At 40.2% G+C, this 14706-nt stretch overlaps 1 protein-coding gene across 1 annotated transcript in view; it reads right to left on the bottom strand.

Moving 5' to 3' along the window:
- lamc1 (laminin, gamma 1) overlaps positions 1–11212 on the bottom strand; it is a 73968-nt gene extending 62756 nt beyond the window's left edge. The window contains exon 1 of the mRNA XM_079530430.1: positions 10702–11212. Coding sequence (XP_079386556.1) covers positions 10702–11077 — 376 coding nt within the window. The 5' untranslated portion in view covers positions 11078–11212. The remainder of the gene's footprint in view (positions 1–10701) is intronic.
- Between the last annotated feature and the right edge of the window lie 3494 nt (positions 11213–14706).

Raw genomic sequence — 14706 nt, 5'->3', positions numbered from 1 at the left:
AATCCAATCACACGTGATCGCTCCCCCCGGGCCATGACATTAAACTCTTTCACAGAAAATAAATTCCAAGGTCCAGTTCCGTTTGAAGGATGATTTGATGAGTACTTAAAAAGTGACCCATGTATAAAACATGAATTATATTATTATTATTATTATTATTATTATTATTATTATTTATTGTATTTCACCTGAATCATGCATAAGGAATGATCATATTTCTTCGTTTCATTTGTTTTCTGAATAGTTTGTTTTCATACAAATAAATAAACTAAAGTAAATTCAAGCTCCATGTTTTACTAGCCGATCTACATCAACACGTTGTGACCATATAGATCGGCTATTTGAACTATTCAAAAGTGCTTTTCAAAATAGTAAAAAAGGCAAAAAACTTTAGGGATAAGGCATTTAGCACTGACGAAAATAGGGCCCTTAGTCAATAAACATTACTGTAATAATGATAGCTGTTTCTCTACAATCATTTGTTGACCTAACATTCTCCCAACCCCATGGTAAAGACTCTCCCTTCTAGGAATCAATGCGTTGCTACAATAAACATTGTGAAAGGTAGGGTGGCTATTCCTCCATACATATCCCACAAATATTTATTCACTAGGCCTATTATCATGACAGGAAATTAAATTGTTCTGCCCCAGTGCCCAAAGGCAAAAGCAGCCAGTGATGTGTTTTTCTTTGAGACTCTGACATGTTTCTTTTTCAGTTTTTCTCCATGCTCTCACTCTCTCTGATCCCACCCCTTGTCACTTTCTTTCCTGGAAAGAACAAAATGATGGAGCGTGCACGAAAATGAATTTGACCCAGCTACACCTGTAAACCTCTGATGTGGCGATATAAAACTGATTCTAATTCTTACTTTCATGATAGAGCTGCAGCCTGCCAGGCTGAAGTAGTGGTGGAAGAATGTAATCTTATGTTTACTTATAAGTAAGAGTAATTACCACAAAGTAATGAGTTAGTCTGTTATCAATCTGGGAACCCATTGGCAAAACAAAGGAAAAACAGCGCCCATTCTCGAGAGAGTCTGTTATAGGTTTGTATCTCACATTTTAGTTGAGTAAAACTAGGTAAAAGAAGGCCTACAAAAAGGCATTAGGCTATAGGTCTACTGAAGTAAAAGTGTTCCAATCTTTTTTAAATAGTCAAACGTTTTTGACAATAACAGATCTACAAACTTAAGGTTGTGAGCTTTAGATCCGCTGTTTTTTTAATAGACAAAGTATAAAAAAGAGCAGAGTGAAAGGTCAAGTTTAAATTAGTTACAAATTAACATGAATCCAACATGATGCACTGATGATAGTGGTGTCAAACAAGTCTGTGAAGCTATCTATGAAATCTATGGAAAGGTTTAATCTACACCATTTTATACAATATGTAGTGGGGGTCCCTGGCTCCTGCTTCATCTCTCTCTCAGCTAAGGAGTCCTTGTCCTGAAAAACATTGAAGACCCATACTGGTGTGCACATTTGTACACTTTTAAACTTTTTGATCCAGCACCCAGCCTATAGCCTAATTATGTGTGTCTTTTAGCTCTCTCTTAGCTTTTTATTCTCATCGTGTGCCAGGCACACACACAAAATTTGTCATTTTATTAAATTAAAATAGCAGATCTACAAGCTCACAAGGTGTGATGTCTTGTGAAATTTGTCAAATTAATGACAAAGCCAAAGTATAAAAGGGTTAATGTGGTTAAACTGATTTTGATTCTATAGTATACTAATAATTTTGCTGCACGGTACATAATTTCGGCATTTATGCCAAATATTGCGATATCGATACGATATACAATATTACTGTTCAAATTTCATATTCTATACTTTAAGTGTTGCAACATCGAAAACTACACATTATTAAAAAAACTGAATAATAACAACACTTAAAGTCAATATCACTTTAAGTGCTGTTGGTTTGTTCACCTTTGGCCTTAGGATGTTGTGACCGACCATGTGAGTCAAGGTGTCATGACACAGGCCTGGTATGTACGGTTTGGGGTACAGCTTGGTCCCATGACACAAGCAAGTTCCTCTCTTATCTTAATTTGCATTATAGCTCTGCTTCCTCCCTGCTTTCCTCTGAGAGCAACTTGAACCCTATAGCGTCCTAGTTTGTAGATTGGCTGTTTTCACAACATTTATCTGTGAAACCCAGTCAAATGTAGTGCCTCAACTCCTACACTTCCAAGTGCTTGTCAGGGTGGTGGGGGGGTTCCCAGTTCAAATATTTAGGGTTAGGGTTAACCGGCTTGAAAAATCTTAGAACCACTGGAATACTAGACCCATGGGAAACTCTATGCCATGGCCAATGAAGTGTAGAGTTTAAGTGGTTAATCCTATGATATAATGTAACTAAACATGTAATTATATCATAGGATGTAATTATGTAATTAAACATCCACGTAGGAAATAAATGTCTCTGACTCAGTTTGCCTCAACTATTACTGATTGATAACAGAATTACTTGACAGCTGGAAGAAAGGTAATTTTGCACATTGAGCCTTAACTCAAACACTGACAGACAAGATTATATGAGGATAATCTACATTCTATGTTGAGATGAAGTGGTAACACTGAGGTGTTTTAACTGTGACAGAACTGATTAGGTCTGTAGGGTCTAGCAGGGTTCATTACCATACAAAAACAACAACAATACAACTTGATTTCATCTTGATTAGCAGCTTTGTATTGACGAGACAATCATTTCACTTGTCAAGGGACTTTCACAAACCATTAGACAGGATAAGAACTCCTTTTAAAGACAAAGACAAGCAAGGCCACAAACTATCATTTCGTATCTAGTAAAAAATAACTTTTATTTTCCTACATTTAAAAAGAATACATACTATATACTGTATATCTGCAGTAAACTATTGTTGATTTGTTACTTTAGGTTCATGAAATCCATCCTGTAAGTGTATGAGGTATTACTTACTACTTAGTGCTACTGCAAGGCTTTGTAAATAAAAACAGATCGCCCCCTGGCCGTCATGATGCATAACTGCATCATGACTGTTTGACAATAGTATTAGAAAGCTGTCAGCAATATACCGGTAAATGGACACTACAAATATAAAATAACTATTGTTATATCTGTCTGTCTGTCTGTCTGTCTGTCTGTCTGTCTGTCTGTCTGTCTGTCTGTCTGTCTGCCTGCCTGCCTGCCTGCCTGCCTGCCTGCCTGTCTGTCTGTCACTTAATGTCATGTTGTGGTGTTCTAATTCATTTTGTATTTGTATGGCTGTAGGGGAGACCCAGGAGAGAGATTAGAGTGAGAGTTACCCTACAGGGGCCTTAATGTAGCCTACCACATGTTGTTTACATTTGAAACTAAGTATTAAATGAATCTATCAAAACCACTGCCTCCTCTGGTAGCAGGGATCTCTGGTACCAACGTCCACTGCTTCGTGCCATCTCACATAGAGCACATCAAAGCCTTCTACAAAAACCTAGGTGTTTGTATAGATGATTTTAAAATGGCAATGGTAACAACTGAGAATAAGGTACTTAAAAAACTGAACCCCACAAGGCCACTGGCCATGACAATATTCCCTCCAAATTTCTCAGAGACTTAGCCATCTCTATGCTCCAATCATCTCACATAAACCTCTCCAAACCTCTCCAACAGGGACAGGTCCCCCAAGATTTCAAACTGGCCAAAGTAACCCCCCAACAAGAAAAACAACAAAAGATAGCCTACTTTGGCAGCCCTTGTGCATGCAAATTTCTGTTTAGTATAGCAAACCACAGCATGCATTGCAATCCGCCTTTGTTTTAAATAGTCCCCCAAACCGTTCACACTTCACACCTATCGGCCAGGGATGCACTAGGGCCTTTACTCTAATATATGTAAACGACTTGTGACGGCAACTTGTTCCTGTTCACATGACTCTCGGACAGGAACAAACTGCAGGTTGAAAAGGCCCTCAGCTCTGAACTCGGTAGAATCTGCACCTGGCTCGCTGATAACAAACTATCTTTACACCTGGGAAAATTTTAATCCATTCTCTTTGGATCAAATAGTAATCTCAGCAAGGCAGATGGCTTCTTGGTTAGAGTGACCGTTCCTCACCCAGGATCAGCCCAGCTCCTAATCCAGACAACAGTCTTGTCAAAACTTGACTATTGTAACTCCCTCCTTACTGGCCTACCGGCATGTGCACTTAAGCCCCTCCAACTGATCCAAAATGCCGCAGCCCGCTTGGTCTTCAACCAGCCAAAATTCTCACACGTCTCCCCCCTTCTCCGCTCCCTCCATTGGCTCCCGGTCGCTGCCCGCACAGAATACAAAACTCTGATGCTGGCATTCAAAGCAACCAAAGGCATGGCTCCCCCATATCTCACAAGTATGATCGTACCCTACAAACCCTCCAGCGCACTCAGATCAGCCAACGCAGGGAAGCTGGAGGTACCTTCACTAAAAACGCCGGGACAACGCTCCACACGTCCCAAACTCTTCTCCCTTCTGGCTCCAAAACTATGGAATGCACTTCCCATCACAGTCAGAACTGCAGCCTCACTCCCAATCTTCCGCCGTAGTCTGAAAACCCACCTCTTCAGACTCCACCATGGCCCGTAGCACTTGCCCTAGCCTATCCCCTTAGATAGCACATTATGTAGACTTAGATAGTATTTTAAAAAGACTTATAGCTTGTTACGTAGACAGCTCTAGAATTGCATTTTATGTAGTCATAGCACTTTATAGTACACATGTATAATATATAATATAGTATAGTATGTATAGTTTACATAGATACTCCACTGTTACGTTCTTAGTTTACGCATGATTCATGATAACTACTTTTTTTAATATATATATATATTTATATGTGATGTATGCCATGCTTTTGTTATTGCTTAATGTAAATCGCTCTGGATTAAGAGCGTCTGCTAAATGCCTAAATTGTAAATTGTAAATTGTGGGTGACAATATTATCACACGAAAAAATGAAATTGCCTACCTAGGTTCCATCCTGGAGGCTAATCTTTCCGGTGATAAAATGGCCACCAATGTAATAAAAAACGTCAACCAAAGAACAAGATTCCTTTACAGGATCTCCTCACTGGTCAACAAAAACTGGCCCCCGTAAAATCTGAATCCCCCACCCACCCACCCCTTTTTCCCCTCACTGTATATGTTTCTTTTCCCTTTTTACCTCCTTTATGATGAATTCCTGTTTTGTTCTTTGGCTATATATTTTCCAACAGTCTGTAGACAAAAGTCATTAATAATTCCTGTTCCCAAAGTATCTTGTCCCTCTATGAACAAAGATTACAGACCTATTGCTTTAACTTGTGGGGTTATGAAATGCTTTGAGAGAATCATCGTGAACTAAGTCTCAGGTGGCTTCCTTTATGGATCCTACAATTTGCTTACAGGGCTGGGCGCAGCACGGAGGATGCTGTAGTCAGTATAACCCATTTAATTAGCAAGCACTTGGAGGAGCCTAAGGCGTATGCACGTGTCCTCTTTGCAGACTTCAGTTCTGCTTTTGATACTGTTAGCCCCCTGTTACTTGTCCAAAAGCTAAATAACATGAATGTAAATCCATTCATGGTTCTACTCCATGTTAACAAACAGATCTCAACAGGTCAAGGTGAACTCAGTACTCTCAAGCTCTAAATTGTGTAGCACAGGTGTGCCACAAGGGGGGGTGAGTTCACCATTTATTTTCACTGCTTACACAAATGACTGCAGAAGCGGTCAGCCTATCTTCAAATGTTCTGATGACACTGTAATAGTCAGCCTGTTGAGGGGTGTTGAACACCCTGTGGGTTATATCAGTGAGATCAATAACTTTAAAGACTGGTGTGATAATAGCCACCTTATGTTAAACACCACAAAAACCAAAGAGATGATCTTCGATTCAAAAGGTGTCCACATCCATGACCCAGTGGTCATGGGGGGGCACGCAAAGTGAGCAGGTTGTATCATACAAGTACCTGGGGATCCAAATGGACAACCAGCTCAAATGGAACGTCCATGTGGACTATCTGTGTGCCAAATTGGCACAACGCTTGCACTTTCTCCGCAGGCTCAGGCTCTTTGGTGTGAGCAAGGGAGTCATGTCAACCTTCTATGATGCAGTGCTAGGTAGCATTATTAGATATGGCAGCATGTCAGCTTGGTTTGGGACACTCTCTGTCCAGCTCAAATCTAGAATAGCTAAAATGGAAAAAACAGCCATGAAGGAGGTAATTGGTAGGAAAGAATCTCCATCTCTTCAGACAATCTTTGAGAAAACAGTGCTCAGTCTGTCAAATAGAGTGTTGTCTGATCCTTCACATAATATGTCAGAGTATGAGGTGTTACCCTCTGGTAGACGCTACAGAGCGTGTCGTTGCAAGAGCAACCGCTTCAAACTTTATTTTCTTCCCACTTCAATTGTTCTACTAAACAACCGCCACATAGTTCATAGTTCTTAGTGGGGAAGGGATTTCTTGACCTTCATCTGTTATTTATTGCACTTATTCTGTGATACTATAACCTTTTATATTCATATACCTTCTCTGATTGCAAATTTGCACTGATCTCTTGTGATACTCTTGTGATACTGTACTTGTACATTGCTGCTATTGTGTATTGTCTATTGTGTATTGTCTGTCTGTTTTAAAAACGTTGATGTACTACTGCACTTTTGCCCAAGACAAATTTCCCCTCGTGGGACAATAAAACATATATCATCTCATCATCTCATATATAGAAGTGTATATTTGTACGTCTCTAAATGTTTTGATGAATTGAACAAGGTGGACCCTCTTGTAAACAAGTGTAAATCTTTATTGGGTCATCCACTCACAGTTAACAGTCTTTGTATTGAGTTGTGCTTGAAATGTACTGCAATTCTGCAAACTGTTAATAAATATTTCAATCAATCAATCAATGGTGGTTCTCAAGCTGTGAAAGTGGGGATCTCCCTCAGTGTGACAGGGAGCTCATTCCAGTATAGAGCGTCGCAGTCCCGCCCCCTTTCATGACGATGCCAGGCCCAGGAAATAATTCCCAATGCATTTTCCCCATAGACATTTCAAAAAGTATTTATTTAAAGATCTTTTAAGCGTCGTACGAAGCCAACTCGAGTCTTGACAAATCATGACAACAAACACAATATTTAGGACCAAACAAATAATTACAAAGAAGAAAAACAACAAAAAAAGTGTGCTGATGTTCTTTTCTTCTTTCAAATTATTTGTTTGGCCCAAAACATTGTGTTTATTTATTGTCATGATTTGTCACGACAAGAGTTGTCCCTACGCTCTGGCCCTATTGATTGGGCAGTGCGCCTGTCACAGACATGCGCAGAGTAAGTTCAGTCAGGAAACTCAGTGCAGGCCTGGGCCGTGGCTCAGCGGTCCAGGCACCTTGGCTGGTAACCCAGTCTGGCAGTGTGCTGCGGGTTCGACTCCCGATCCCGACGGCCTTTACTGCATGTCTTCCCCCCATCTCTCTCCCCATTTCCTGTCAGCCTACTGTCTGTCCCTCCATAAAAAAATAAATAAAATAAAGGCGAAAGGCACAAAAAAAAAAAAAAACATTTAGGAAACTCAGTGCAGTTGCTGCCGGCCGTTAATTGGGCCACCTCAGCATCACTCCATCTTCATACCGGCTATTTAAACTGGAGGTTTTGCACTGCTCTTCCTGCTTGCTTGCTTGCTGCTGCTCTGATTCTGCTGTGCTGCTGTATGCTAACTTTTGCTGCTCACCCTCCTCCACCCCAGCTACCACCTGTCGTTTTAGATCTGCTGTTTAGGTACAGGGGATTCGGAGTCCCTATGGTTGGAAATGTTGCGCTTGATCTGAGTACCTAAAAAGCAGATCCAATTCATCGCCAACCCATAATAAATATATTGCTAATTTTATATTCAATAAATATATTTTCCATCCATGAATTGTCCTAACTCCTGACTGAACAACCTTTGATGGAAAGAACATTTTGACTGAAGGTAGACTTTCTGCCATAGACCTCACAGTCACCCCTGGATACAGATCTGGTATCATAACCACTGTCTCTCTTCCTGTGTATAAACTAATTGAGAGAGGAGGAGCAAATCATTTAGACATCAGAGTTACAGACCCGTAACCGTAAAGGGTCCATTGGGACCCCTGGTGGTCCCCGGACCCCACATTGAGAAGCAGTGCCATGTGACCTCGTTCTAAATGAAACAGCCTATCATCACGTACTGCGCCCATGTTGAAACAGCTGCTCTATTCAATGGCCGACCAAATAAATCAACGATGGCATCATGTGCAAGGACTGAGTCCTGACTGAGTCCTTTTTTCTTCTTCTTTTTAATCTGTTACTATATTATTGCTGCTATTTTAACGGAGTCATACCATTGTTGGAATATCTAACCTGTGTATATGTGTATACAGTATTTAACTCACATTTCTCTGTTTTTTGTTCATTCCTCCTACTGTATTTCTATCTTTCCTCGTTAGCTCTCTATTCTTCCCTTTCCTGAAAACTACAAATGTACACAAAATAATTTACACCTGCCACCTGTAAAGTTTAAGGAGTAATTCACCAAAAGATCACCTATTTTATTTCAATTATACACCCTATATATGAGGCATTGGTCATCAAATTATTGTCACAAGAATGCGACAAAAACGAAAAATGTCCATGAATTCAAGATTTCATGGGGTGTGTAATTGATAGAAAATAAGTCATTTTTGGGGTGAGCTGCTCCTTTAAGTAGATACTCCAAAATCCCACCTTTCTGCATCAGGGAGCATTTTGCTACAAAACTGTTCAAAAACTCTCTTCTCCATATTGCAACTTTTGCTTTTATGTATTTTTGTAAATGCGATACATGTACACAAAAGTAGCCTAGTAATCAATTTACAAGCTAGTTTCACTGTACAAGCCGTTAGTACTTAGACATGCATGGCTTAATCTTTGAGACAAGCATATGCTACTGGCAGGATCAACCAGGTAGGCCTCCTGTTCCAATGCAATGCAAAATATATGAAAATGTTTTGTTGACTGCCAAAAGTCACACAAAAAATGACTGACCATTTCTTAATAAATAAAACTAGACAAAATGTTTAATTTGCTGTCGGTTTCTACCCGACAGCTACGATGAAATGTCCCATGATGCCCTAAGGAGCAGCAGCGACGCCCAAAAACAGATTTGAAAGTCCTTCATTAAAAGTTCTTCGAGCTGTTTTTAGAGACTCAGTAATGAGCAGCTTCAGAGCCCTCAGGGCCCTCAGAGAGGGTCACCATTGTTGGGGTGCAGTTCCCGTTGATCACACTGCAGATAATTAGAGCCTCTTTAAATTAGAGCTTAAATCCTGAATTCACATAAACTGTGTTTGTGTGAATCAGTTCATTAGTCAGAAGAACAAGACCTGTCCACACTGTTCTGCTCTCAGCATGTTCCATTTGGTTAGATTCACAGAAGAGAAAGAACATTTTAAATTAAAATGGACTGGCATGAAGCCAATATATCCTGAAAATTAGTAAATGAAAGAGAACAAAAGAACATTTTCAGTTAGGTTCTGTTGGTCTGTCAGACATGACATATGAAGAGTCCCGACAGGGAACCCATGTGTTTAAACGTAAAGCCTTCATCATGTTTGACTCAAACACCTAATTTCAAATGAAAATCACTTTTATTCACTGACTTTTACAGTTCATTCATTTCACAATGAATCAATGAATGTCACAGGTCTTTGTCATGACTGCCACAATCGCATATGGCCTAAGGCTGAGCTGGGAGGCAGGCAGGAAAAACAAAGGGGCTGTAATTAGGAAAATGGCTTGCAACAAATCTAAATAAAGCAACAACAAACAGAACACAAGTCAATGAATGTCACATGTTTCCACCTCAAACAGGAATCTCGGCACAGCCCTAATATCAGACTTTGTTACCTAAGGCTATACAAAGGTTTGCTGGCTACAGAGAACTGCATGACTAAACCACTCAGGAATGTCAGGCACTATATTAAAGACACTGGTGCTGCTGGGTGGATAGACTTAAACCTGTCTTGCACACCAAGTAGCTCTTATACTGTATATTTATATCCTATATTAACTATAATTTAATTGCCACAGGTGTGATGTTTCATAGCCACGTCAATCTACTTTGCTTGATTCAATGAGGCCTTTTCTGTAACAGTTGTGAAGCACTCAAAAACTGAAACAGCTATAGGAGGCCCACCATTTCACTCCACTTGTGTTTTAATGTAGCCTAAGCTTTAATTCTGTACAATAAACCTGTAGTGCCTTAAAGAAGAGCAACCAACAAATGCCTGTTCTAGTATCCACAAAATCTCCAATATCACAAAACCAGAGCCAGGACAGGACACAACACACAGCTGAATACACATGCAAGGTGATATAGGACCTATGTATAGAAATGTACAGGTGTAGGATCCATTATTACAATCAAGCGCACACACTCAAGTGCACATTTTGCTGTGCAACATCTCACCCTGTTTTGTTTCTTGTGCATTTAGTCTTAGAATATGTAGTCTTACAAAATTGAGAAATAAATAAATCATTAGATTTTTCATGCTAGTAGAATGAAGCAGGCTTTTGAACAGGGTCTCCCAGAACAAGCTTCGGGGAGGTTGTGTAGCCTACTGGTACTGTGCACAGGTGCAGGGTGGGTTTTGATGTACCGGAATTATATATAGGGTCAGTTCTGTTGTATTTTAGGTGAGGTTTGGTATTTACGTATTTACCTAGGTGCAGGGTGAGGTTGATGGTGTTCGGGTACTGTATCCCGGCCAGCATGGTCTGGCTCTGCCACCAGGTTGACTCCTGATGGCTGTTGTAGTCAGTCAGATACGAGGTATTGTGGTGCAGCATCGGGTCCCGGGTGTCGCAGATGTGGCAGGACTTGGTGACCCCGGTGACGCCCGTCTGCACGCAGTACTGCTCTGGCGGGGCGCCACAGGTGTTGGTGGCCACCACCGTCACATTGAAGGCCGCGTTCTCGAACTCCGGCATGCAGCTCTGGACTTTGTGCTGCTCGTCGCCACATTCGTCCATGACACCCTGGCTGCAGCCAGCCAGACACGTCAACGTGACGAGAAGTTTGGTGATAAAAGAATGCATTCTGAGACCCACAAGTTCTCCTTTAAAAAAAACGAACTAGAAGGAAAACAGCAGCCCCTTAGAATAGCTCCCAGACTGTCTTGCTTGGTAACTGGGGCAGTTACCCTAGACTCTGACAAATCAGGTCAAACCATGCGTAAACCTTATCCCTGTCGTAGTCCCCTTTCCCCCCCCAACAACGTCCTCCTTCTCTTCTCCTACTTGCAGATCTTTTTTCTTTCTTTCTTCTTGGTCTTCTGTGTCCTCCAGTGTCCCTCAGAGCTTCATGTCCACCACCATGGAGAGAATCTGGATTGGGAATAGAGCGGCAGAACACACCCTGACAGCTTGTACGCATGTCACAGGCTGCAGTCTAAAACTAGTTTTAGATCATGTTACACATGTGTGTCTGTGTCTGTCAGTCTGTCAGTGTGTGTGTGTGTGTGTGTGTGTGTGTGTGTGTGTGTGTGTGTGTGTGTGTGTGTGTGTGTGTGTGTGTGTGTGTGTGTGTGTGTGTGTGTGTGCGTGCGTGCGTGCGTGCGTGCGTGCGTGTCAACAGCTCTATTAAACTACATTTGAATGAGTACATTCATAGATACTGTCAAAGTGTAGTTTGATTGTTTATAATAGCTATAAAGAGCTGGCACCTCTGACTGCCTGACAACCAACTAGCCAATGTGATCACCCATCCAGACCATGGGTTCAGAGTTCTATGAAGGTCCACTTCTAGCTGAAGGATACTGTTATGGTGTGACTGTGATGTCTGGAACACAATCTCAGGAACGCCTAGATGGAATTTCTTCAAATTTCTCTGTCCGTCCGAAAGGTGGATATTGGCTTGTAATAGCTTACTGTCATTACATTCTGGGAGTAATTGGGTCAAAGTTAAATTCACAAAAAAGTCCCAAATAGTCAAATTTACTTCAAACTAAGAAGAAAATGTTCTTTCTCCTTTTGTTCGGACAGAAGAAACCTACATATATGCGAGAAACACACATCATAAACTTTACTGGGACATGGCAAAAGGACATAGGCTATTTGGGGCCATGCATGTCGGGGAGTGGGGACGATGCAAGTTGTTCCATTTATACTGCTGTGCGGCACAGACAATATGCGAAGCTCAGCCAATCAGTTAAGCTGATACTTAGGTTGTCCAATCAGGAAAGCCTCTGGACTATAGTCTATATAGTCCATGGACTATAAATAGTCCATGGACTATAGTCCATATAGTCCATGGACTATATGGACTATAGTCCATATAGTCCTAATACGCTAGTATTAGGTACGCTGAATGCGTGTTTGTATGTTTGTTGTGGAAATGACCGGATACAGAGGTGGGCTTCAGACCGGATCTGAACACGGAGCAGTAAATAGCTACCTAGTCTTGTGTTACCACCAGACTGTTGACTTGCCTCTTGCAATTTCTAAATGCTGTCCAAGTTCCGTCATACATAGTTTATACAAATGCTTCGGAGATTGTGGAATAGTTGTCTGACTACGTGTCGTACGCGAGATATAGCAGCAACCTCACCTCACATCACCAGCCTTACCACACAGAAAGTAAACAGGTCTCCTTTTATGAAGTGGAGAACAGAGTTCATCTCTGCTCTTTCACTGGATGCACCTTCACTGACACACTATCCATTCTTTGATCCCTATGCTGATAACATGGATGATGATGATGATGGTTGTGGTGGTGTTGCTGGTTGTGGTTTTTGTGGTGGTGGTAAAAACATTCTGACCATCAGGTCAATCACATTCACACAAATTAGTAACTGTTGTTCCAAAGAGACTTTCTATTGAAAATATATTTGCAAATTGCATTTTGACAAGTTGTGAGCTGTTTTTTTTACCTATTATTTATTGCCTGTAATATGCCCAAAAGAGCAATAGCTTACCAGAGTTAAGATCATTCAAATGTATTTCCTGACTGTGAGACTGTTGGAATCTAGTCTATTTCTTTCTTTCTGGGTACAATAACTTGATTGCATATTTTATGTCATTTCAAGTTTAGGTTAAACTCAACATTTAATTTAATAATGAGCAGGTATTTCTTGTTAATTGAAAATAGGAATGCAATGATTCTGATGTTAATAATTGGTTATTTTATGTACTGTATCTGCATGTTGCCAATTATAGAGATGAACATGTGCTTCTTTAATAGAAATCACAAATTGTAAGTATGTGCAAATGCCATTTTGACTCACGTGCAAAAATAAATGAAAGAATGAAAGTCATTGTTTTTTATTATAGGTTGTATGTTTTGATTAGATTTGTATTTTATTTTTCATTTATATGTGTAATTGGACAGGACAGTGCATATATTAATTGAATACCACACATAAAATGCCATTGGATTCATTTCCATCCATAACAAGCAACAATTCGACTCACTGGTGATTTGAAATGACCAAGGGTGATCCTGCACCCGAGAACCAGTGCTTTAAGCTGCACTTTCATCAGTCATTGAGTCAGTAGTGCATGTAGACAGCATGCAAACAGTCAATATTCATTGAGTGAATAATGTGCTAATGTGGCTGATGGAAAAATGACCCCCACTACATTAAACTTCATAGATTTCATATAGCTTCATAAACTTGTTTGACATACATTTTGTACATGTACATTTTCAGACAACTAACATTTAAACATTCAATATTCATTCAACTTGACCGTTTGCTCTGTACTTTGCTCTTTTCCCCTCCGAAAATCATTTCAGCTAATGTTCCCCATCACACAATGGGGAACCTTTGATGAATTGAACATGGTGGACCCTCTTGTAAACGAGTGTAATGCTTAATTGGGTCGTCCACTCACAGTTAACAGTCTTTGTATTGAGTTTGTGCTTGAAATGTACTGTAATTCTGCAAACTGTTAATAAATATTTCAATCAATCAAAAACAAAGATTTGTCCTCAGTAACTCAGGACCCTCTATTGAAGACCACTGTTTGTTCTCCCCATCCAAGGGTATTATAGTTAACTACGAAATAACAAACAAATTAACTGAACTACATAAAAACCATAATAAAAAAAATTAAAAAAACGATAACTAACTGAAACTGTATTGTGTGTTTACAAAAATAACTAAAGTTCTGTTCCCATCTCTTCTCCAATCAGGAGAGAGACATCATTCACGATACAGGATAAACAAGTGAAAATATAACGAATGAAACAAATAAACGAGCAGTCAGTCAATGTTGGAACTGAAACACAAGCTGATAAATGGTCTTTGTGTGGTCCTGATTGGATGCAATTGGTGTCCCGACTCCCACCTGAAAATGTATTATTTTGTTTAGTAAAAAGCTGATGATACAGACAGTCCAGACAATCCTCAGTCCGTTGGACAGGTACTGAACATACACTACTATTGACTAGTGTTCGTAGATAGTAATCATACAATCACAATATAGAGCTTTAACTCTTTAACCCAGTGGTCCTTGAGGGAGTTGCAGGTGGTCCCCAGATACATGATTGAGAGTTGGCAGCCAAATTGACTCTTATTAGATCTTTAACTCTTGAGGGTGTATAATGAAACCAAATGGACCCATAGGGGGTCCATTTGGTTTCATTTTACACTTTCAAGAGATAAATTATTGTTAAACATCTACATTACTCCGTGGTTCAGATGCAGAATAAATAATGGGCCTTG

This window comes from Electrona antarctica (genome assembly GCF_951216825.1).
Source record: "Electrona antarctica genome assembly, chromosome: 19".
In the NCBI taxonomy this organism is placed as follows: Eukaryota; Metazoa; Chordata; class Actinopteri; order Myctophiformes; family Myctophidae; genus Electrona; species Electrona antarctica.
This window is presented reverse-complemented; position numbering and strand designations above follow the sequence as displayed.